General features: G+C 39.6%; 7 protein-coding genes across 7 annotated transcripts; 3 read left to right on the top strand and 4 right to left on the bottom strand.

Annotated features, from left to right (window-relative positions):
• Positions 1-294: 294 nt before the first annotated feature.
• On the bottom strand, positions 295-1,746 carry MELLADRAFT_50920 (uncharacterized protein; the record flags this gene model as incomplete). Its single annotated transcript, XM_007417920.1, has 3 exons — positions 295-935; positions 1,023-1,307; positions 1,382-1,746. The coding sequence occupies 3 exons, from the start codon at positions 1,703-1,705 to the stop codon at positions 486-488; spliced, it is 1,059 nt and encodes a 352-aa protein (XP_007417982.1).
• An 881-nt stretch (positions 1,747-2,627) lies between these two features.
• Positions 2,628-3,489, top strand: MELLADRAFT_123898 (uncharacterized protein; the record flags this gene model as incomplete). The annotated part of the gene is made up of 5 exons (XM_007417965.1): positions 2,628-2,772; positions 2,904-2,984; positions 3,065-3,169; positions 3,302-3,367; positions 3,461-3,489. The coding sequence occupies 5 exons, from the start codon at positions 2,628-2,630 to the stop codon at positions 3,487-3,489; spliced, it is 426 nt and encodes a 141-aa protein (XP_007418027.1).
• A 1,556-nt stretch (positions 3,490-5,045) lies between these two features.
• Positions 5,046-6,028, bottom strand: MELLADRAFT_73545 (uncharacterized protein; the record flags this gene model as incomplete). The annotated part of the gene is made up of 4 exons (XM_007417939.1): positions 5,046-5,226; positions 5,305-5,745; positions 5,818-5,938; positions 6,015-6,028. Coding segments are annotated over 3 exons (729 nt in total), but the record flags the coding sequence as incomplete, so codon positions are not given.
• Positions 6,029-10,401: 4,373 nt separating this feature from the next.
• MELLADRAFT_50916 (uncharacterized protein) lies at positions 10,402-11,716 on the bottom strand (the record flags this gene model as incomplete). Its single annotated transcript, XM_007417919.1, has 4 exons — positions 10,402-10,995; positions 11,098-11,234; positions 11,347-11,477; positions 11,564-11,716. 4 exons carry the CDS (start codon positions 11,683-11,685, stop codon positions 10,828-10,830), a joined length of 558 nt encoding a protein of 185 aa, XP_007417981.1.
• A 239-nt stretch (positions 11,717-11,955) lies between these two features.
• MELLADRAFT_79628 (uncharacterized protein) lies at positions 11,956-13,332 on the top strand (the record flags this gene model as incomplete). Its single annotated transcript, XM_007417943.1, has 3 exons — positions 11,956-12,148; positions 12,222-12,536; positions 12,607-13,332. 3 exons carry the CDS (start codon positions 11,960-11,962, stop codon positions 13,006-13,008), a joined length of 906 nt encoding a protein of 301 aa, XP_007418005.1.
• Positions 13,333-14,561: 1,229 nt separating this feature from the next.
• On the top strand, positions 14,562-19,006 carry MELLADRAFT_95471 (uncharacterized protein; the record flags this gene model as incomplete). The annotated part of the gene is made up of 5 exons (XM_007417957.1): positions 14,562-15,086; positions 15,165-15,961; positions 16,018-17,160; positions 17,238-17,905; positions 17,955-19,006. 5 exons carry the CDS (start codon positions 14,562-14,564, stop codon positions 19,004-19,006), a joined length of 4,185 nt encoding a protein of 1,394 aa, XP_007418019.1.
• A 3,612-nt stretch (positions 19,007-22,618) lies between these two features.
• MELLADRAFT_50912 (uncharacterized protein) lies at positions 22,619-25,354 on the bottom strand (the record flags this gene model as incomplete). The annotated part of the gene is made up of 6 exons (XM_007417918.1): positions 22,619-23,022; positions 23,044-23,571; positions 23,639-24,659; positions 24,728-24,950; positions 25,052-25,153; positions 25,260-25,354. 4 exons carry the CDS (start codon positions 25,342-25,344, stop codon positions 24,512-24,514), a joined length of 558 nt encoding a protein of 185 aa, XP_007417980.1.
• Positions 25,355-25,481: the final 127 nt, after the last annotated feature.

The following is a 25,481-nucleotide window of genomic DNA, read 5'->3' as shown; positions in this document are numbered from 1 at the left end:
CTCCAAAAAAACATTCCAGGACAAAATTATGTTTCTCACCATATCCTTTTTGAGAATGTTGGGCCAAAAATGAGCCCTCAACTGCAGAAACATTTTTTTATCAATCATTTTTCCATAAATACAATTATTTTTCACCATGGCAAAATATATTATTATTGCAGTGCCAAGGATGCATGAAACACAGGCCACCAAACTCCATGCATTCAAAAACCTCTTTACAAAAAACTATTTGACATATTACTCCCCAGGTCATTCTATAGATGCCAGACAGAGCTCTAGACTACAGTTTTCTTTCTGTGCCAATTCATCTGATATCTTTCATTTCAAAAAGCTTAGAAAAAATACTTATCTTGTTTAATAATTTGATATTGGTACAATCAACCTGATTTGCCTTGTTTTATGATGTATATCGGATAACACGAAACAATAACTATTGGACTACTTTAACAAAAAAAAACAATTGCGACTTTTGATTCTGGAGATCATCAAGACATCAAATCATCACTCTTCTCCACCTGAACGTTATCTTGATTTGAATTATTGAGATTGGGCTTTTGTGATTGATCAAGTGGTTGATCATCATCTTCATCAAAAGGTACACTAGATTTCAAGACACCATTCCCATTTGTTTTAAGATCCAAAGACTTCGATCCATCTTCATTTTCCAAATTCGGCACATTTGGCGAGGAATGCTGATGATTAGTTTGATTTGAAATATTGGGGGGTAAAACTGTTGAATCTAAACTGGAAGTTGTAGTTGATAATTGCCATGCTGGAATACCTGGAGGTCTAAATGGGCCAAATCGATTGGGTGTAGTTGTAGGCGTTGTGCTGGCCTGTGGAGCACGAGATCCGAGTAAAGATTTAAGTGATCTCAATTCAGTTTGAAGTTCTAATATCATTGAAGTTTGGGACTCTTTATTGTTTTCCAACATCTATACAAGCCCAACAAATAGTTGAGATGTCAATTATTTCTGGGCAAACTGCAAATCAATCGATCGGAAGAGGTATTGAAGACTTACAAGAGTGATCGTTTTTTTCAATTGCTTAACTTCTTCTTCGATAGCTTGAATCTCTTCATCTCTCTTCTTTTCACTTTGTATACAATCTTTAACAGTCATTTCTACTGTCTCAATCGATTGATTTAATCTTTGATCTTGTTCTTTAAATTCTTCCTTGATTAGATTTGTATCCGATTCAATTGAATTCAATGTTTTTGAGATCTCATCAAATTTTGCTTCTAAGCGTGATTTAGCTTCATCCAGTTCTGTTTGAGTTGGAGGTTCAAGAGCTGGTATGATGAATTTCTAAATGATCAAGAACAAAAACGTTAGTCAATGTTATGAGAGAAAAACTTGAGAAATTGAAATGTAAACATCACCTTGAATAAGCTGATAGCTATATATCCAATCCCACCTCCAATCACTGACATAATAAACCAATCCCTCCAATCCCGACCAACTTGTTGTTGAAGCCGATGATCAAAATCATAACCTTGATTACCTCTTGAGCGATTAAAAGTTGATGAATGGTTCAAACTCGATACTCTACGAATAGCTTCATCTCTTTCGAATTCGGTTAAACCTTTTGATTCTAAAAATGCTAATCGTTTGGCAAGTGATGATGAAGCTACATTTGGATCTTGAAGAAACGAAACAGCTGAGGTGATTAATGGTTCCCTCAAGTTTACGGCTGAAGTTGACATTTCTTGAATTGGAATTCTTGAATCGAAGTTTGATCGAGGAGAAAGGGGAATCCAAACCCAAGATATCACAACCTTTTTTCAGATTTCGCACTGACATAACGTAACCCTGGAGTTTTAGTCAACAAGAGCTACCAAGAATCCCATCACACCAAAAGCTCCCTGACACACTGCAATGCCCCGGTAGTCCAAAGCATAGACAGAAATCAAAAGGGCATAGAGGTGTAATGGAAAGACTCATGCAATCTGAGAATGACATGGTATGAGCCTTCCTGCCAGTGTCTTGTACATGATGCAATCTACTTTGCAAGCAATTTGTCTCGAGTCTTCGTGATTTCGTCCGTATATTGGTCGTCAAAAGCTGGCTGTCCTCTCTGGTTAAAACAAGTGGCTTCAGACATGCTATCCGTACCATGCGCATGAGATTGGAAGACAGGCATTCATCTCATGTGTAGGTTGTAGTCATGTTACGCCGCCGCGATCTTGCGCCTGCGTCGTGGGTACATGGCAGATTTGGGTGAGGGCAAGCTTCTCCCCTCACGAGCGCGTTCGCCGCGCCATAAGCTTAGTGAGGGCCACATTGAAACGCCATGTACGTGCTCATCGTCAAAAGTTTCCCCACGGTGTACTCGCCGCATTCTGGGTAGCCTTCGCAGCGTCCTCATTGAACCCAGGGACCAGTTAAGTTTGCCAGGAACTCCGTAACAGGGTGCAAGGGTTATGTCAACAGGAATTTGGACCCAGAGGTATCTATGTTTCCGCAACTGGCTGATATCTTTTTTATGTGTGACTGGCATATAAACCTGCTTTTGTCAGACAGGCATAACGCATATCCTCCATTTCCTATATCTGAACTTGCCTTCCCTTCATCAAGAGTTTCTATTTTTCCACTGTCAATATCACCAAAAACATTTCAAATTTCAATATGTTTTGCACACAAACGAACCCTATTTTTTTCCTTGCGCTCGTGTTTCTTCTCGCAGGAAATCTCGGTTCTCACATCTTTGCAGACGCTATAGAATGCAACCGGGTCTGGGAATTACCATCGAGTGCTAATCAAAATCAAAATAGTCAGTCTAAAATTTCCCCGCAGCCTGTGGTTTTTCACTTCTTCGAAACCATTTCTATCATCTTCAGGGATATGGTTAACTGACGCAAACATGTATATACCTTCCGTTCGAAAACAATTTACTACCAAAAGAGTGTGGTACAATAGATTCTGACAACATCAAGCACACTTATCTGTGTAAGGTGTGCAAAAGGGGGGATGGGAAATCACCTTGTGCGAAACAAATTTCTCGTCTTGAATCAATGTATGACCGACTGACTGCTGACCTCTTCTTTCGTTGAATCATCTCACAGCTGCTAGCGGCTGTATTGGCCCCCATCCATTGACTACAAATGGATCATTGGATTGCGACGCGGGGACGGACACGAATGCGGATAGCTCTCCAGGTAGACCTTACTGTTGAGTCAATTTTCATCTTATATCCTCAGGCAAAAAGACTTGGACTGTCCACTTCGGTTCTAGATAATTTGAGCTGCCTACTGACCTTTTGAAAATGTTGAACTCTACTTACTGTATTTTTTGAACAAAAGTTTGCTTCAAAGGGAACCCAGCAGCCCGGGACGTCTACCGTTGCACTGCCCGGCATCTTAACCAGCGTAAGTTTACCTCCAACTCATTTGTGGTCTCAACTTGTTACTTATTTCTGCTTTTCATGGATCGGACCTGACGATGTTGCACATGGCATTTAGAATGTGACCAATGTACACCTCAAAATTAATGAAAACTAGACACATGTCTTGATCCTTCAAAACCGGATACCCTGTCTCTTGCAGATAAATGTTGTCGTTCCTTGCCCATGATGGTGTTTTATTCTTTGAACAGCTTGCTCCGTACAGTCGTTCTCACGCTTCATAGCTTAGATGCCGGCTTCTCATTTCGACATACATTGTGTGCTATACATAAATTGTCCTTTGAAGACCAACGCAGATGTTTCTTTTGTTTCTTTCTCCTTCCTCTTTACTCTCTCCTTCTTTGTTCCTTGAATCTCTTTTCCAGAAGTATCTCATGTACATACATATCTGAGAGACCAGTAATTTACGCACCATGTTTTGATTAACTGAGCCCCTACTTGCCAAACAGATGATTTATGATAACCCCTGGTGTATGGTATCACAAAGAAAAGTGTCCCTAAAGTCTAAGTCAAGGAGAAGTACACCAGGATGTAAGTTACGGGAATTTGAACATCTTTTTATATTGGGCTTTTCCCAAAATCTTGTGGGTAGCCTGATAGTTTCTAATAAATGCACGTTGGAAATTGGTGACCAACATGAAGCGGTCACAAAGGGTTAGGGTCAGTGAAAGGAAAAACACTGTTCACACTTCAATTAAATGGAAGATTTATCTCCTCTGGTCCAAGAATTCCTCCATTCCACATAAAACTGCAAACTTATCAGAGGTCTGGAAAATTTATGAGAACTCAAAGTTGTAAAGATATCAAGTGATTCTTCATAGCCAATTGTAAGTAGATATTCTATCTCAATTTGAACCTAATTAGCTATCATATGATAACTGGAGAACACTTTTATCTTTACGATATCATTGATTATAGAGAATTTACAACATTGATTTATCCCTCTTTATATCTCCATTTACATTACCATCACTAAAAACCACAACATTGTCTGTAATGAAAAGCTAACCGCACTTTTAAAAGGAATTGAAAGGCCGATGGAGAGTCCGATGGCGCGAGACCTGGCCCGGGCCAACATCATAAAAACCAGAGGTGACCAGGCACCATTTTGGCTTCAGATGTGATGGAATTGTGAAGGAACATCGATGGGATCAGTCGTTGGACAAAACTTATTCTCGTCATTAAAGTTTGCACATATTATATCCGTCGATACCATGCACCCAGTAATATGCAAAGAAGAACACATCATCATCATAACATTCTTGTCAGAAGCAGAAGGTGCTGCATTATCATGCTGAAGCAAGTATACCAGCTCTGGCTCCAAAACTATATGGATGTTAACCAAATTGAACGTGATTGACTTTCATCAGAATCAAACAAGAAATACAAAGAAATACAAATTCCTAGCCAGCTGAGTTACGATCGAGTAAACATTGAAACTTCTTATCAAAGAGTATTGCATCTGTTTATCTTCTCATGAATTTAATGCTGATGGATTTTTACGATTTTGGAGGATCTTTTTTATGATCATCAAGTTTAGATTGATATTTAATAACTAATCTATTCACAACTTCTACAAGACTCTCAGCAGATCTATTAATCAATTGAATTGAATCATTTAAAATCGGTTTATTATAAAGTCTAATCAATAATGCAAATTGGTTTGAATGGTCGTTCGATGATGATTGTTGAGATAAATTAGAAATCGATGTAGGTAATTTGGAAATGATTCGATAAGTAGGGCTGTATAATCTTTCAAAATGAAGGTGAATAGATGTAAAGATCGAAGCAAGAGAATATGAGATGTTGATTGTTTTTTCGTAACTAAGATTATCGATACAAGGAAAGATTGATTAGTTTGGAATAAATAAATCTTTGGAGTGAGTTGAACTTGGTACTTACTCTCTATGATACGATAAAACCATCAAACCTCTATTTGTTTGTTCAACTGGACGTTTGGGGACAGTTTCCCACTCAGATGGATCCTCAGATTCTTCTTTGAGTTTTTCATAAATCCAATTATGTTCGACAGAATGTAACCGTCGCATAGAAGCCAGATGACGAGAGACTGCTGGTTTTCCAATGGCAAAATAAATAAATGAACCACGTAATGCAGGAATCGTATAACGTTCGATTAACTTTGCTCGTTTGTCCTCTAATTCATCTGTGATTGTCTGAGTTGATGTTTGAGGTAAAACAGTTTGATGTGATTGAGAACCTGAAGGGTTTGCTGCATTTGTCTGAACATTGGAGATTAAGTCTGCTGGTGGGTTTATTGGTAAACTTGGAATCTTATTTGAATAGTAACATAACATTCTACATCTTGGATCGGATCCACGAACTCTATTTCCAAAAAAACGGATTCATTACAATCGGTATTGACTTCTTTAAAAATATGACAACGTTTGAGCTGACCTTCCTGCGTTGGTTTGTTTACATTTAAACCAACAACGTTCATCAGTTGACACTGGAATAACAATCTTTTCAGGTTTGCGAGTTGTTGATGAAGAACTATCAGTCATGTTTCGATTGAATCCTGTAAAATGTTTTGCTCATTAACGGTCGTGTTCATATTTCATACTTTGAGATACTAAATTGGATTGAAGACTCACCTTTTGTGCGTTTGGTTGGGAATCATTGGTGGAAATTCGGAATGGACAGTTTGTGTTACATAACTGCCTGATCAGCCCCGCTCGGTCCCTTTCGGTACTTGTCACCCGACGGAGCTACTCGGACTAAATATTGCAAGAACATCATATCACATTCAAATGATGAATCACTTTGGCACTCAATCAAAATCCAAGAGCATCACAATGATGCCCATATTTGGAATGACAGGCTCTCAAGAATCTATATAATTCTCAAGATGCAAAAAAACCTACTATATATGGTCATGTCAAAATCCAGGCCATCAGAACTCTTCCAATTTTGGATGAGGTGCCCCACATTTGAGAGTGAATGAGGACTCCTTCTTGGGAATGTGAAAAGCATCCCCCAGTTACTTGATCAAGGTTTTGACAGAGATATCAAGGACTCCATTGGACACAAACTGTTTATTTGACTTCCTGCATTTAAGAATCAAGTTAAAGGGCTTGATTGGAATCCCATTGAATCAGTGCAACACTGAGATCAGTGAAAACTCCTACAAAATGTGTCTATTGGCTTATATGAAACTTGGGGCCAAACTCAATGTTTCAACTATGGTACTCCAAAGTGAGATGAAGATCATTAAAAGAGTAGCTACTATGTCTCCTTTTTAATGCTTTGATCCCTTCACTGGAAAACAAATATTCTTGGAGCATGACATTGCCAAAAAACCGGATTGGTTTAACCCCAAGAGTATTAATATTATGGATGCACTGATGAATTTGAGGAATTCATATCATAGATTTTAGTCAACATTGTATCAGATAAAAGCATCAACATTTGCTGAACCCTGATTCTCTTTGAAGATTGTTTTGATTTTTGAAATGCAATCTTTCTTGTACTTCAATATATGATGAGGCTCTCACATACTATATTTCTTATGGTCTAAAACTGAATATCTATGTTCATAAAAGACTTTTGTCCGCCTTTGGATTTTTTTTGACTGAAAAAAACTAACATCCTACCATACACCCTACATCTTCCTGATTATGCATATTTTTAGAAATCTGCCAGTTATTTTAAGATTTCTCATACCCAATCTTTCTGGCACATTGCTCACAGATCAGCCTGAGCCCCAAAGCTGATTCCGATTGGGGTCCCCAACGGGGCCCCCGATTGGTAAGGGGTTTGGGCAAAGGTTTTGGAACCCCCGATGGTCGGGGATCCCCGCGAGTCGGGAGTCGGGCTGGCGACTTGGAAAAACCAGTTTCCCGACGGGGCAAATACAGGTGTGTAACCACCTGTAACCACCTTTTCGAGAACAAAAAAGACACCAGGTGGGCAGCAGGAGGCATCAAAGAGACCTCAGCCACACCTCAAGGCGCCTCGGCCCCTGCACCAAATGCCCAAATACCACAATTACTACCTTTGCTAAAAAGGTTGACCGGGTCAACCGCACAAGAGAAGACAAGAGAGGCCAAATTTCGCCGCAGCCTGCTGCGAAGCCGCTGCGCAGCTCACAGAGAGCAAAGTGCGCCCGATCACAAATCTTCATACCATCGACTGGACCTGCCGCTTTCTGGCTTTGCTATATCTTGAAACTCATGCAAACTATCTCGACAACAAATGTAGAGCTTGGTATGACCAGATTGACCGTACAGCCAAGCCCAGCTCTTGTTCAGCAATATCGATAATGCATATTCCCATCGTTCCTCATCGTTTTTGTAGTGTAGTAGTTTGACACGGCACATATCTCAGTGCATTGAATCATTGATGGTGGGTTCGAGTCCGTGTGTACTTTTGTGCTTTTACATTTTGGTCTCATCACAGAAAAAAAAACCAAGTCTTTTTTTGAAAAAAATATTTCATTTTTCTCGCTCAGTCAAGAGCTCAAATGACATTGTCATAGATGATTGCACTGACACATATCCAAGATCAAAACCTTGATTTCATTTCAAAATGAAAGCAAAAAAGAGAAACCCAACCAGGCTTGAACTGATGTAGGCAAGAACTCTGTAGTCACAATCCAGCCTTGTCATACCGTTCAATCAAATGTTCTTATCCTGCTTTGAGTCAAACAAGTCAGTGTAGCGCTCACAGCTTGGGTGAAGTTGCACAAACGGACTGTGTGCTTGATTTCAACATACCGAGCTATATATCTGTGCTTTATGAGCAATCGCAAGATATTTCAAAGCCAGAAAGTGGCAGGTCAAGTCGATCACATGAAGATTTGTGATCAGGCGAATTTGATTCTGTGAGATGCGCAGCGGCTTTGCAGCAGGCTGCGGCGAAATTTGACCCCTCTTGTCTTCTCTTGTGCGGTTGACGCGGTCAACCTTTTTAGCAAAGGTAGTACGCCAAAGCAGACTGGCAGTACGGTCCTTTTTTGCGGATCTATACGCAAATAGGCCGGGACCGTGTTCGATCCATGGGTGAGGGGCAGTTTTTGCCGGAGCGTCGGGGCCCCGGCGGGGAACTCGGTTGGGGTCCGGGCAGCCATTTTTTCGCAAAAAACCCCGATCGGGGACCCGAGAACGGGATCGGGGAGGCCTCTTAACCGTCGGGGCGGGGTCCGGGCGAGCTAGTCCCCGACAATTCCCCGTCGGGGCTCAGGCTGACTCACAGATGCAGATTGGGATTGGGAGCATTATGTCACTCTGTATGATTCCTTTTCAGATGTTGAGACAATGGGATCATAGAGATCTAATTCCCCATGAAGAAAAAAAAATGACAAAACCATTCAGAAGACTTCACTTTACATACTTATTCTATCAAAACCAATCAATATCAAAGGTCCAATGAAAACATTTTGGATCATCATCTACCACTCAGCACCCCTGAAGGGATGAACTACCACAATCTTGAAGGACATGAGCAGAAATCCAATCTTATCACTTGATGGATGATGATCATAGGAACTCCTCAAGAAAATGACAAGAACACCATCCTAACATCTATCCAACAGAACTTTCTGCTTATCAGAATTGAAAAATTTGTAGGAGTCTGTGAGCTTTAAAGACCCTTCAGTAGTTTACTAGAAATCAAAACAGAAATAAATGAGCCAGTATCAACTAAGTTGCTGCAGATCAAAACATGATACTAGAACCAAAACTTCAACAACAGCCATTGGTTGAAACCAGGATGAAATCCTCCATGTCACCTATAGCTTTCCAATGCATTTATCAAGAACCTTTCATTAACCAGAGGCTAATATTACTACATCTGATTCATGTACATAAGAAATATAAAATTTAACAGAGGTTCAAATATATTTCTGTACCAATGAAACCAAAACTGATTGTAGAGGAAAGATAGACCATTGATTTTCAAAGATCCTAGCCAGAAAGATCTAGAAGTTTGTAATCCTATAACCACATGAACCTACATACCCTGGTCTGGATCATATTTTCCAAGGACTGGAAGCCAGAGAATATTATTTGATTGATTCAACTTTCAAGGTACCTTTGTCATATACTTTGGTAGATGCAGCAGTGAATATATCCAGTGGTCATTTGAACTTAGTTTTGCCTGTTATAGATAATGTAGCTCACCACTTTCCATGGAAAAACTTTGTTTCCAAATACCTAAATCTGACCAAAAATCTTTATGAATGGGTGTTGATTACTTCAACAGAACAACAATACAATGCCATTTCATTAAAAGGTCATCAAAAAAATTGTATGGTCCCAGTAAAGAAGTTTTGTGAATTTCCGTGGATTAATTACAAGCTCCTTAAAGTGAACCATCAAGTATTGGTATACATTTCCAACTTTTCTGTATACATTCCACAAAGATTTTTAAGAAATATCAGATCTTCAGGTACAAAAAAAGAACAATGAAGTGATAAACAAAGAACAGACTTGAACAAAACTGTGAAATTGATTGGAATCCTAAATTGGTTGATCAAATCAAATAGATCCCTCCATTGAGGCAGCTGAGAAAGGCATGAAGAACTCTTTAGAGAGACTTGGAATTTCATTCATTAGGTTTTTTGAAAAAGTGTTGTGCACCCTATATATGAAGATGAAACCATGACTCAAATTAAGATGATATAAGATCCAACTCTTGTTTTCTGCTTGACTAGACCTGAATTGCCCATTTGTTCATTCATAAGATGAGTATTAACTCCATCACTGGCCATCTGGAAATTGTTTTGGAAATTCAAAGAAAGGTGAAATTGGTGTACATCTGGACCCTGTAAGACTAATGGAATCTTTAGCGTAGGGTATATATATCATTGAAAGGTAGAAAAATGACTTTCTTTCTTTTTCTTGGATTCAAATTCTTTGTTGTCATCAGAATCACAAGTGACTCAAATAATAACAACAATTAAATGAATGAAATTCTTACCACCTTTGATCCTTTGGAAAGGATTCTAAATCTTATAAAGATGACGATTTTATGAACTTGTTTAAACTTTATATGAATCAAATCAAATTTAGTATAAGACAAATCCAATCTTGATCGAGTCCGACCAAACTTCTATTTTTTTTGTAATAAAACAAAAGATAAAAAGAGAATCAACTTATTTTCACATGTGTATGGATTTTTGGTAAACAAAAAGAAAATTAACATAAAAAAATCAAACAAAACAAACAATCAAATGTAAAAAAAATTGAAAATTGATAAAAGATGATGATGATAAAAGATAAAGATGTATCAGTAAAAAGAATTTCTTATAAAACCAAATTCAAAGAATTAATTTTACATTAAAACATTTTTTTTCGTAACAAAAAACCCCCCTATAAGAACGATTCACTTAAGAAACTCAAACTCAAACAAAAAAAAAGAAAATTGGAACGTAAATCGAACTGGAAGGATAGGTTTCACAAAACTGATTTATTTCGAAACCGGATGAGCAGTAGCCACAGTTTGACCAGTCACGACACTTTGAGAAACATCAATATGACCTGATTGGTTTTTAGGATTACCAGATTGGTTTAACTTTTCTTGGTAATCTCTTATAGCTGCTTTAATAGCATCTTCAGCCAACATAGAACAATGTAACTATCATCACCGAACCGAAACAAAAAACAAAAGACCAAACGAATTAGTTAAAACGGAAAAATTCAAAAGAGATTAGGTGTATGAAGAAGAAGATCGGTTTACTTTAACAGGTGGAAGTGATAATTCTTTAGCGATCTCAGTGTTCCGAATCGATCCTGCTTCTTTCAATGTCATTCCTTTAACTCTTTCAGTCATATAAGAAGAACTAGCAATAGCCGAACCACAACCAAACGTTTTGACTAAAACCCCAACAAACAAACCAAAAAAAAATCAATCAAAAACCGGTAAATTGGAAAAAAGGGTTCAAATTCTTTAGAAGGATATCAAAAGAATGGGAATGATCACACTTACATCTTACATCTGAAATGATCCCTTGATCATTAACTTTGATTTGTAGTTTCATTACATCACCACAAGCTGGTGCACCTACTAAACCAGTACCTACACCTAATTCAGATTTAGCAAATGAACCAGCATTTCGACTACGATCCAAAAACAAAACACGAAAAAAAGTCAAATTGAGATTTCGTTTTGGTGATTGGATTTGATAAAAGGAAAGGGTTCTTACGGGTTTTCATAATGATCTATAACTTTTGAATGATAATTTCTAGTATTTGAGATTAAGATCGGTTTAAGATTCAAGAATGAATTGGATTTAGATTTGAATGAATTGATTAAGAATTGATTCATGTTAATTGGATAAAGCTTTTGTGTATTTTTTAGTATCTTTTGAAGAATTAGAACTTGATTTGTTTTTTTTATTTTTGGAAGGGGGATGAAGTGATGATGAATTTCTTAATTCAAAATTCAAAATTCAAGGGTCGGTGACCCGACTCGACCCGACTTAAAAGGGTCCAAAACCCAAATTACAGCTTTCGATTACTAAAAGTACACAGCATCTTATTCCGCTACCAACAAGTTCTTTCCATCGCGTCCAAATCCAATCGATTGACCGAAATTCAAAATGAGTCAACCCATCTCTCCTTCTCCAACACTAGCACCAGCTCTTATCAACAATACTTCAGAAATCCAACAAGACCCTTCAACTGTGACTAATCTGACCCCGAATGATTTGGATGAACTTCGTAAACTTCCTCTGGACACCTTTGATACCATTCGTTCAAAACTGGTTCAATTGATCGAAGCTGTCACGGTGAGACGAACTGATTTGATCATCTACTTATCAAAAACTTGTCGATGTCTGATTTACAAGTATCGAGAATTAGACCTTTCGTTTTCAACTAGAGTCTGCACCTCATACTTCAAATTCGCTCACCTACCCAACCTTGATATCTAAATTTCTCATCCTCCTCAATCATACTGAGGCATTGTCACAAGCCATCAATACCCCGGCAGCAGCTAAACCTATCAATCGTTTCGAACTTCCTCAATTTCGTGCTGAACGAGAGGAACGCTCAAAGTGGGAGGATGGACCCAGCAAACGAAGTCTGATTGGAAACCTCGCTGTTGTACCTCGCGGTCTAGAAGGACTAGAAGATGGAAAAGAATGGATTGTCGGAGTATTAACACGGACCAAGCTGGTGAGTGTACTAGCTCTCTTAGATCTTTTTGTCGGCATCTCACTCATCAACCATATGAATCTTTGACCAGGCTCCTGAAATTGAGAATGTGGAACAAGAACTTCTCGACTTGCTTCCGCCCCCTCCTCCTACAGATCCTAGCCCACCTACCATCCGTTCGCTAATGAAACATGTCAAACACCTTACGTCGCTTCACGAGGAACATATCACGAATTGCCGCACAGCGCTCCATACAGTTCGTTACAAACGACATACTGACCTTGAAGCTGATTCGCAGTCTGCTCGCGAGCCCGGTCCGGAGGGGGAAGAGGTCTGGGAATGGAAGATGAGAGTTGAAGTAGATGATAACAACAAGGACCTTCAACCGAGCTCAACGACAGGTCTACCAAGTGAAAATCCTATGATCAAAGGCTTGCTGGGTTTCATGAGGGACGGGCGTAGTCCACTCAATCACGGAGTTGATGGAATCTAACCCAGCGGCTACATCGTTAAATGGTGTGATGCAGCAAAAAGTATTACATACATACGCTAGTCAAGGCATATTCAAGAGCAAAGTACGAGCTGCTGCGTTTCTGAATTGACAGCTATCGGATGAATGCCATCTTTACCCGACGTGCCTTCACCATAACTGACCGTTCATGGTGATATCAGACTCTTGAACGACTTTATGTTTCTTAGTTAGCATATCATGTCTTTTATGATGTATCAGCGGTACTCTGCGTATCTTTGTATGTCCTTGACCTCAGTCACTTTTGCATGATTCTTATGTAATATTTTATGATGCTGTCTCAGCGCCTTGACTATTTAGACGCCTTCAGAAAGCTCAGAAAGTGCGTCCATCATATGAAGGCTCATTGTTTTCAGCATTAAAGAAAAATACGAATGGAACAGTTGGAGATAAATTATAAATGGATCTCTACCTCTGTTCATATTAATTAAATTGATTTCGAACACCAATTCTGTGTTTTGTTTTTATAGAAATCATTCGTCATTGTATACAGTCTCACAAACTTAACCAGGTCCCTCTCGGCGTCTCGGCGAGCAAGCCTGACAGTCTCAGATAGTATTGCAAGACTTCCTCGTCAATCACGCTCTTGAGTCTTGAGAAGGTGGAATCTAGCGGGGGCTAGGCGCGCAGAGTGTAGATAGAGTGCAGCAATGAAGGTGACAAATCGATAGACTTTGCTGACACTGTGAAACAACTTTGTAAACAGCCAGCATGTTTCTTTCTCCCCAGAGAGGTATTTACTGGAGCGGAGCACAAGTATAAAAGTGCCTGATAGCTGACGGCTCAGGAGGCACTCTAAAAGACATCGAAGTTGAGGGTCGCTCATCTTACCAAGCGACTTGTTTAGTCGTAGTTTGGTTGATTTGTTGTGGTTCTGTTAGCAGGCCGTCCGGTTTTTGGACTCGCGATCCAGCTGGCTGATCTTTTACCCGAACAGCTTTCCATATCCAACCTCCAGATAACGGTATCTGACATGCCAGATATTCGGTATCTGTGGAGTATATGCTTTCCCCCTTGCCAAAAAATTGCAAACTCCGCCAGTCAAGATATATGACCTGTTAGGTAAGGTATCTAGACTGCGAAATGAGGTGATTGTCTCTGGGATCATAAGCAGACACGCGGGACTAAATGGCATGTAAAGAAATGACCGTAGCCAAAAAAAATCAACAAGTTTCACCATTGACACGCGGGATCACTATTTGCGAAATTAGACCGTGAAACAAGTACTTAGCCTGGAGATGGTACGAGACCAGAGGCTTTTCAGCGAAGACAAGTTGCATGCTGTCTATGGAATGTTTATCCAGTTCTGTCCACGGAAAAGGGCGAGCACGCTTCTGAGTGTTTTCCTTCAAAGGAGGACTCGTAAGCTGCCTCCGAGGATAGTACATTCGATTTACTTGAGTTAAAGTCTTGCAGGATCACAGGTGAGCGTCAGGTTTGATTTTCATATATTGGATCCACGTTCTTGGTAGTTAACCGCGCGTCATGCTTTTTCACTTGCAGAATTTCCTACAAACATGAGGAGCGCGCCGATCTGGATGCTTGTGACTGCAAGCATTTATGGAAATGTCTTGACGGCGCTATCAAACGAACCCGAATTGGTTTCTGCGTCAGAGCATTTGCTTACTTCCTTGCCTGACAGTTCCGATCCGTTGTCTGCATATACCAGTGCCGAAGAGACGTCATCGCTCGTTCCGCATCAAACCTCAGATATCAATGAATCACCGTCGGATGGAAAACACACACCAATGCCATCACATTCAGAACCATACACGCTTCTCCCGATCTATCAAGTTGGGCGTCCGGTCCTACAACTACTCCCACATCCAGAGCCAGAGACTCTCCTCCCAATATATCAGCTGCCTGCGCCAGTGCTAAATCCAAGCACCCCAAATGACATATCGGCTACCTTTCATCCGGCCTCGTCTCCTGTGATACCGCCAAATCACATAATTCCGTGGCATCATGTTTTTGAACCTCCGATAATTGAAGACTGGTCCCGTCATTTGCATCTCCCACCCCAGCTGAATTCTCCTCATCATGTTGATAGCTTTCATCACATACCTGACGTGCCGTCCACATTTGTCTCACCTTACTCGCACAACCCAACTCACCCTCAGAACCCACCTCACCCTCACAACCCACCTCACTCGGACATTCCAGCTCACCCTCACATCCCACCTTACGCTCGCATCTCACCTTATCCGTACAATCCACCTTATCCGCACATCTCACCGTACCCGCGTTCGCCTTATCCACATTCGCCTTACCCGTACATGCTCCATCGTCCAGGGACAAGCAGTGGAGCTATCCATCCTATACACACGTTTCCCGCACCCCAAATTTCTCCCTTTGGTCATTCCAACCCGCGCATTGAGAACACTTACACAAACATCTTCCATGACTCACCTTTCACGTCATCCTTGTCTCATCATACGTTAAACCCGGAAGCGCCTTCCTTTCGCCCGACCTCTGATTCTGCTATGCGAAGAACAAAGGGTACTGGATTTTTTCACACAGAACTCCAGAGATTTGATGATGATTTCCGCATGAAAACTAGGCAAAAAGATGTGTTTCCAAATGACTCACCGGAATCCTCAATGCCGGCGTCAAGCAGTTCAAAGTTTGAAATTTTACCAACCTCAATCCAGAAGAAAAAGTTGAAGAAAAAGCTGAAAAAGCTCAGGAAAAAATTGGAGTTCTTAAATGAGATATCAGAATCCTCAATGCCTCCACCGAGTAGTTCAAAGCCTAAGACTTCACTAACCTTATCTCAGCAGAAGTATTTAAGGAGAAAGTCAAACAAGGCCAAGAAATTGTTGGAGTCAACCCCGATCGAAGGATCAAAGCAGAAGACTAGTCGCAAGGTATCCTGGAAGCACCTAAAGTGGATGAAAGAGCGAGAAAAGTCAGATCTGTACGTGATTTTGAAAATGTTGAAGAGGCGGTCTCTTCCCACACGCTTACTGACAGGGCTCCAAACCACAGTTTTTCGCGAGCCCGATCTGGAGAGACAGAGCGGTCATCAGCGAAGGAAATACTCATTGGACAGCATCGGGTCAATATAGATTCTCCGCGAGCCAATAACCCTACCACTTCTTGGCACCTTGCTGCAGCTCACAGCCAAGGCCTGGAAGAACCGACCATCAGCCCTCATGCGGATCAGTTGTCGCCACATTCTATTTCTAGCGAGGCATCCTTTCATAGATCAGATCCAGAGGTTAACAGGGAGCCGGAGGAAGCTCAAACCTCTTCGTCAAAGCTTCAAGACCGACCCTCTGTAAATGAACACACACCTGTCTTGGATGTGAAAACCCCGACGCTCTTCGCGGGTCCGGAAGATAATACAGGTCCTAAGCCGCATGTATCTCCAGCTGGCAAGGAAAGCCTAGAGGAACACACGACAGGACTTCATGAGGACCAGTTGTCACATGATCTAGTGTCCAGCAGGGCATCTTCCCGCAGAGAAGATGCAGAATCTGAAAGGGATCCAAGAGCGACTCAAGCCACTTCTTCAGAGCTCCAAGACCAACCCCCTGTACTTGAAAATGCGCCTTTCTTGGATGTGAAGGACTTGAAACTATTCCCGGCTCTGAAAGATAACATCGATTCGGATAATCGTGTCACCGCACCACTTTCCTTGTACAAACATCTAAGCCCATCTTTTTCGAGTTCCGAGGGCAAGAAAATTTCGGCAGAGGCACCTTCATCTTCAAATTCCGTGACTAACGCAAGGAACCCCGACAAACTGAAGACTCCCGCAAAGTCATTGACTCCAGCTACTCCGGTTGTTCGAGAATTCAAGAAAAGACCAAAAAAATTGGAATCTGTACGGAGTGTTATCACAACAAATGAAGATAAAAGAGCTGATATGGAAGCCACATTCAAGAGGGCCCAATTAGAGCGGTCTCCGAGGCTTGAGGATTCAAGAGGGCAAAGTTCCATATCTCAAGCTCCTTTGTACTCGTCACTCAAAACTTCCCTGGACTCTTCAAGTCGCCCTGGGCATTCTGGGGCAGATTCACTCCTTGAAAGTGGCGTCAGTAATCTAGAAAAGTTGAAATCTGGTACTTCCAATCCAGACAATGACAGAATTCCGCAGCGTCGGGTGAACATGTAAGTAACGCAACCCACTGACAACTTGACAAGTCAGGAATGAGTTACTCAATGATGATGGTCTTCCTTTCCTCCAGGTTGTCCAAGCTAGAATTACCGGAAGACGATTTCAAGAGTCAAAAGAAAGCATCTAAAGCTTTGTTAGAAGACCTGGACTTCGCAGATCCAAATCTTTTGAATCAGAACAAAAAGGTTGCGCCCAAGTCTAAACCTTCCAAGACTCGTGCTAGCACAGTGGCCAAGGGCAAAGATGTCAAAATCGATCCCCAAACATCTACCTCAATCGACTCGACTACAGCAGGACAGAATTTCTGGTCGAATGTAGCTCCGATGATTTCTCACTTGCGAGCAAATACCCCATCTGGCAATCTACCCTTCCTTCCCTCATCCACCTCCCAATTTCTTGGATTACTCAAATCTCTTAATCCTCTAAAGTGGATGGGTAAATATGAGCCTGATCCCAACGGAGTTAAAATGTCTACGGAAGAAATTAAATACATTGAAGAATCCCAACATGAAAAAGTTCACGACTCCACAGGTGCAATTTTGGACAGTGAAAGTTCGAGCGCGCTCCCGACTTCCACACGTGTCCAGACACATCCTAGTCGAAGAAAGAGAAAAAAGAAAGTTTCCTTGCCTGCGAGTGCAACCTCTGCGGATGTCAACACAGCCGAGAATTTCAAAGAACTATCAGACAACCCTGCCCTGGAGGCAATAACTAGAAGTCTCCAGGTCGACGACGATCGTGATTTCCTACGACTAAATCTCCAGCAAAAGGATTACGAGACCATCAGGACCAGCGACCACACTGATTGGAAAGATATTCAGATCTGGACCCAAATGCATTCAAAAGCCTCAGAAAAAGAACATCAGCGGAGGATGCAATTTACTTCATCAACTAAAACATTATGACATCAGGGCGCGATACACAAAGGTAAAGCCACGCCTTGATTCAGTCACGATCAATAGATGGAACAATCTTTTTCGAATTGAAGAACTCTGTCCAGCCCTCTCTCACATCCATAAATCCGATGACCTCAAGGTTCAACTAAGTTTGGGTGTAACAACATTATCGGAATCGGAGAAAGAAGTCTTGACTGAGGTTCTGGGAGTGTCAGAATTTAAGAAGCGGGTAGATTTGATAAACTACATGCGACAACGAGACTCTGTGGGCAGATGGTGGAGCGAAGATGAACTACAAGATGCAAGATGGCAAGGTCTCAATGTACTTGACTTACTTCTAATTGGCGACTTGTTACATTTTGGAATGCCTCACGAGGACGGGTTTGAACCTTTCGGACCTAGAATTACATTAATCCACATGTATGGAAAGATGCTCACCCGAAAAAATTACCCAGAAGTGTATCCAATCCGTGCAAAATCATGGGGAGAATCTCCTGAAAGAGAGTGGTTTCACCAACACCCTACCCTTTGGTCCACATACCAAGCCAGAATGAAGAGTCTAATCCTGAGCTCAGACTTCGAACTCCTAGGAGATTCTGCAATTCTTCGTGGACTAGGTCGACCACCTGTCAGTCCATGGTGGAGCCTTGGTGATTTTTTGATGTGGAACGATGAAGGTGTTCATTTAGGCCAGATGGCTGAAGTGGCCGACAGGGTTGGAAAGCAATTAGGTTTAACACACTTCAGAAGATTGACCCCCCGCGATCTTGAAGTTGGAATAGTGAAATGGAAAAAGATATTCAGGGACATGGATTTGGATTCAGACACCAAAGTCAAGGCAAAGATCTGCCTCGAGAAAAGGGCTAGATGGAACGTTGAGCCAAGAGGACTCGGTAGTAGCTTCCTTTCTTATCTACTGAATAAGGTCACGGGGAATATCTGATTGGATTGAGGATAATTGAAGATGCTTTATATATTCAATCTTGCTGATAGCAATTTGTGATCTTCAGACATTCAACAATGTTTGCTAGTTGTGTTAGACACCTATACATTTGGCTACTGTGAAGGGGGTATTGCTCAAGAAAGAGAAGGTAAGGTTTGCTTCAAGAATCTAATGAAATTTTGGTTTGAGCCAACCTTTTCTCCGCCAATCGGAGGTGAAGGATAACAAAAAAAGGTCCAATGCTTAACATTGATATCAGATGAATAATATTATTACTGTGCTGGTGTGTCATGACTATATTTTTACCAAATTGCTTTTTTAGTTTTTCTAAAATAAATCACATAATTTTTATCTCATGATAATAGATAGAAGTATTTCATCCACTAATTTTTCTGTTTTACCACAAAAAAATGTTGGACTAAAGATCTTACAATATTGTAGGTTTCACTTTCCCTGTAAAGGTTTGAGATCACGCTCAGTCTTACGGAGGAAGACTCTAGTGATCAAAAGAGAAACAACAATCTGTAAAAGTAGATTGTAACACAATAGAAGGTTGAATTTGATAGAGAGAAAGAACAACATGATGATTGATCTAATCTATATATGATTCTAGAGAACTCAATTACATGGAATGATGATATAAGAGAAACATATCCTGATATGTGCATTTGAGTAGAAACATCTGTAAGTGTAATGCGCCTAAGGGATCACTTAGTGATCCTGATTCTCCAATCCCACAACATCCTCATAACTCAGACCCCGAATATTGATTCAGATTTCAATCATGGTAGAGTGAAATCATTTGAAAGCATGATGAACAAATAAATTTGAGTAGACCCCAGAGGTTGAACTCAACTCTGCATAATGTGTATGGCTTCTTTTAATCATTATCAGCTAAGATTCATGATGAAGCCAATAGTTGTCATAAAACTAGGCATATTGGTACGGTCAAGAGAAGTGGGTAGTCTTATATGTACTCTTGAATTCCACCAAAGGCGTAAAAGTATGATTGATCCAAGGGTATGTTATCTTTCTTTTAGAAAGAGAGTTGATGAAGCTCAAAATATCAATGGCGGATATCTACGTAACAGTAATGCCAGCACTAAACTTAATCTGAGTTAAATTCCATGTGCCATTGAAATTGAGATTGAGAAAGCCCTGTTTGGCCAACCCAGGGTTTAGACAGTGTTGCGTGCACAATCAGCGCTTTGGAATGCAAGCTTTATTGTTGAAATGACATCCTTCATCCCCTCACATCAGTTTTATATAAGAGATACCACTCAATGGAACTTCATTGATCTTGTCAGTGTGCCTCTGCACCAGCTGGGGCTGCTCAGATCAGCTTTGGGTTGGCTTCTTGTTTCAAGTTAGCTGATGACACTCAGTGATTTCCTCAATCCCATCAAGAACTGATTCAATTTTAATCTGTTGCCTGCAGCCCCATGTGGACAGTTATCAAGTGCAAGATGAACAAAAGATATATGCTGACCAAACAATGATAGAAACCCAACAACCTTCAAGTCATCAATTGAGGGTCCTGCAACCAGTCCCTCTTCAACTGAGTCTGTAGTTTGCACGGTTAGCCATCACTGTGGAACTCTGATCTCCCTTGAAACCTTCATGGGTATGTATTTTTTGATTCTTGTTGACGAGCAATTCCTTCTTATACCTTTGAGGTTGAACCATTCACGATTTTGTTCATAGCCATCATCTTGACCAAATGGCTTGAAGATGTAGACCAATTTTCCAAAGGAAAGATCTCATGTTTACAAGTGCTTGAAAATTTGGATGTTTAGATGGAGAACAGAAAAAGAATGATAAGATGGAAAAGAATTCTAAAGGATTTGATCTTGAGATATAATTTTGATGATTCTGACATTCAATCACCTGGTGTTGAATTTCTTGTGAGATTTGTCATTGAATGCAAGGTTGTGTACTGTTTCTTAAAAAACGAATCTTCTGATGAGGTACCCTCTTACAATGACTTCGATCAATCCCTTCAGTTTTCAAATGTTTGCTTATCCAAGAATTTTGGAAGATGATCATTATTGAATATTTGGGTCAATTTTGAAGACGTGAAAAATAGATTTACACACTTGAAGGAAGCATAGAGTATCAAAAGTCAAGAGGAGATAATCCAGCTAGAATTTGAGTGTTGGAAAAACCTGTTCAATTGCAAAGCTCCATGTTTTGTTTTGGGATAGGCAGCAAAGAGCCTGCTACCCACGCCATAGCTTTATTCAAAAGCATTCAATCCATATGATTGGGTGGATCCTCTGAGATCGAACGCATCAGCTGGCGCCTGAAGCATAAGCACTTACCCTAATAACCACTGTGAATGGATTGGTCAAGGGGTTTCCTTCTCATGGCGAGAAAAATTCAAGTATATACTGAGAGCCAAAATCAAAAATCAAAACCTCTACTATATCAGAAATTTCTTCATACCTTACACAAGTATATACTATTCTTTAATGTTTTTTGAAAGACCACTACTACCAGGCCATATGATAAGTTAGCTTTGAAAAATTTAGTGGAATAAACTAATGATTAAATTTTATTTGATCTGATTTGAGTATATCAAGAAATAAGCTGTATGTCCAGCCAAAAAAATGGTAGAATTAAGTGAGAAAATGGTAAACCTAGGATGCTTGTTATTTACCACTTTTAGGGATCATGAAAACCCAAACTGTTGATGACACATTTTGTTTTACAAGTGTACTTGTCATTCTGATATTCCAATCAGTTACCTAAAATAACAAAGTCATCTTCTTTTTAAGAATCATTTTTTTATTTTTGATAAGTAAACATGTAGTAACTAGACACTTTACCATAATTTGATGTTTGATGATCTTGGGTCTGGTGAGCTTTATTGAAAAAGTCTGATTAGTTGTTTTTATGACCATCTTGATCAGCTAGTTAGATACTTTACCTTATCAAAAAAACACAAGATCCCATGAAGATGAAAAAGACACAGATACTGAATGAAAGATCAGAAAGGAATGGATCTTTTAACTGGTCAAAAGAAATGCTCTGATGAGGCAAGGTGATATGGGAACTACGAGTGATGAAACTTAATTTTTTTTAACCATATTTGCATCGATTCTGGTTCAGAGAAAAGTAGAGATCTTGATGGCTTGAACCGATCACCTAAATCACTCAACTGAAGTCAGCTCTAGAGAAGTTGGTTTGTACGATAAAGGGATAGTTTTCCTTTTGAGATTTGGATCGCCCGAAAGCATTGCTTGACTGCTGAGTACATCAATGACAAAGTAAATGAGAAGGAATCTGATGAATGATCACCAAGTTGAAGAATGTATGATGCCAAGAACGAAAGGAAACGAGGAGATCGATGAGTTGTTCAAGACTTGTTCAGTATCATTGCTCAAAGGCCTTTTCACATCAAGGGGTCATGAAGCTGAATACATGGAGCTTGAGAGGGAAACAGAACGATAGCCTTTGTTAGGTACAAGATACTTAAAAGTTTTGAATTTGAAATTTAGATGAGAAGGTCTAAATTGTGATTTACTAAGGCTGTGCTTAAGCTGACCTTCAAATAGAGTTGATTGACTTCACAGCAGACCACTTCATCTCTTTCATCTCTTTCACTATTCACTTTTTCACTGTTCACTGTTTTACCTTTCACTGTTTACTTTTCACTTCTTGACTGTTCTATATAGATAGATAGGTAGAATCCATGGAAAACACTCATCAGAATCAACACATCAAATCATTATCAAATCAAAAAGAAAAACAAGAAGAACAAATCAAATCAGAAATCAGCTTTGGATCATTTATAGAACATTTTAAAAATAAATTAAAACTATTCACTACAAATAATACAACAACAACAAACAATTTAGATAATCATCAAAGAAGAAAACCAAAATCAAAAACTTGGAATTCATCAAATCATCATCATCATCATCATCATCATTCTCATGAAAAAAGACCAATTCTAATCAAACCAAATCAATCTATCACAAAGCCAAACGCACCAATCACAAAGCCAGTCACACCAATCACAAAGCCAGTCACACCAATCACAAAGCCAGTTACACCAATCACAAAGCCAGTTACACCGATAACAAAGCCACCGATATCGATCACCAAGCCAAGCAATCCATATCAAACAGGAAACTCAAACTCAAAACCAAATCAAGAAACTCCAACCAAACAGAAACCTAATCCAACAGAAACCATCAATCTCACACCAAACTCAACACCCAATCGAACCCCAAAACCCAATCGAACACCCATCCCAAACAGTCCATCAGATCCAGATCCAAATGAAAGATGTCAAGGAACAACAAGAGAAGGAAAACCATGTTCACGTAAACCTATGAAACAACCCAGCACTCCATCTAAACCATCAACTACTTCGACATCATCTCCTATGAGCTCTACTACTTTGACTCATCAAGCTTTGAATCAATTAGAAAGCTTATTAGAATCAAATCAAGATCAAGATCCGATCAGTTTACCTAAGTTTTGTTTTCAACATTATAAACTGAATCTAAACCAACTCGGTACATTTCTTTTCAATGGGAAATGGATCCGATTTGAAGGCAAGTTAATTTGTCCTTTCATTTAAACAAACAAACAAACACTGATCATTTTGGAATCTTAAATTAGATTGGATGTCAGATGAATTACCCAACCAAACGAAAATGATCTTAAGAAACGAAATGATCAAACCGATCAGTGCTCAAGACCGAGCCCAAAAAGGATACCTATACTGTCACGAGATGATCCCGACTCGAAGTTCATCAACATCCTACCCTACCACTCTGATCAAAGTAGGAAGATCGATCCAACCTATTCGAAGATTAACTCAATGGAAAACCCAATGTCCATCTAAACAACCTATCCTAAGAGACGTCTTTCCCTTACTTGATCATCGTCAAGAAGCCATTAATTCTTATCAACCTGGGTTTGAGAAAGTTAAACCGATCGGACTTAGCTTTCATCATCGTTGGGAAAGACTTTGTTTGATGGAACTTAATGCTTGGTCGGATTTACAATCTAGTCAAAGGAATCGGTTATCGAATCAGATGTCTCAGTTGGAGAATGGAAAGTGTGGCGATTGTGGTCATGTTCATTTGGAATTGTTTGTTTTTGATCAAGGAAGTTATGATCGGTTTATTAAGAAATTGATCTTGAAATGGCAAAGATGGTGTGAAGAGGCTTATGAATGAATGAATAAATCAATCTGATCATCTTATTACCTTTTTCTTTTGGTTTGGTTTTCTTTCTCTTGGGTATCTGTTTTTTTTGGCTTGGTATGTACTTTGAATTGATTGACTTTTTTCTGTAAGAGTTTTGGGAATACATATGATGATGATTTTATTACGAGTTTGGTTTTGTAAGTTGGACAATCAAATTTAGTTTCTTGAAGATTCCTTTTTATCTTATCTTCATAAATCAATGTATCTTTTTCTCTATTTTCTCTCCATCTTGTACAACTGGTATCCATCAAATCAGATCTTCCTAAATTAGTTTATTTCTTCAAACGGTTTGTTTTAAAATTAAATCGGATTTCGAAATCTTAAAGTTATTTGCACTATCTAATTCGATTTGTTTGAAATGTGAATTCAAATCCACCAACCCAAAATGTCTAGCCCTACCTTCACTTTTCAAATCTCTAGGAAGCGTTCTATTACCAGAAGAAAAAAAATCAATCTTTCTAAAAGAAACACGGGACTAAAGGTTTGAAAACTCAACTGATCACGATCTTGTACTACACCCACAAACTTTCGTTGAGCTTGATGTCTTAAACTTAAAGCTCTATACCCAATGGAATCCCCTCGAGGGTCTTCATAAAACTTAACGTATCCTGATCGTTGGGCATGTAAACTATGATCTTTACTTATACAAACATTTTCACCTGGATGAAATCTTTGACCTCTTTGACGTATAATGATTTCTCCTTGGTTTACATATTGACCTATGAAATTCCAAATTACCAAAAAGATTAGATTTCAACTTTTTTTTGGGTTTTTTTTGGTTGAGAAGAAGGTGGTGAGGAGGAGGGATGAAGAGTTTTACCACCAAAGATTTTGACACCTAGTCTTCTTCCGGCTGAAGATCTGTTGTTTTTTGTTGAACCTCCTGCTCTTTTTGTTGCTGTTCTGATTTGTAGAAATGATACTAAGAAAACAAAATCATTTTGTTTGGTTAGTTGTGGTCGGGTTTGGTTCTGATTGGGTTTTTTGAGATTAGGTTTGATTAAATTTGAAGGGGTTGAGGTATTTACGTGGGTTTGGATGCTGGGTTTGAAGGAGTTTAAAGAGTTGAAGTGGTTGGGTTCTTTTATGGAGTAAGTTTGATAAGAGTGTCATTTTTGAAGATAGTCTAGGATGGAAGTTGGATTTGAATCGATTCCAGAAATGTCCAAGTGATTTGAAGAACTGTTTATAAACATACTTTTCATTAGATACAAACATATTTTTACTTTACATACACATTTTACACTTTC

Source organism: Melampsora larici-populina (assembly GCF_000204055.1).
Source record: "Melampsora larici-populina 98AG31 unplaced genomic scaffold MELLAscaffold_81, whole genome shotgun sequence".
In the NCBI taxonomy this organism is placed as follows: domain Eukaryota; kingdom Fungi; phylum Basidiomycota; class Pucciniomycetes; order Pucciniales; family Melampsoraceae; genus Melampsora; species Melampsora laricis-populina.
The sequence above is the reverse complement of the archived record's forward strand: the minus strand, read 5'-3'. Positions and strand labels throughout refer to the sequence as shown.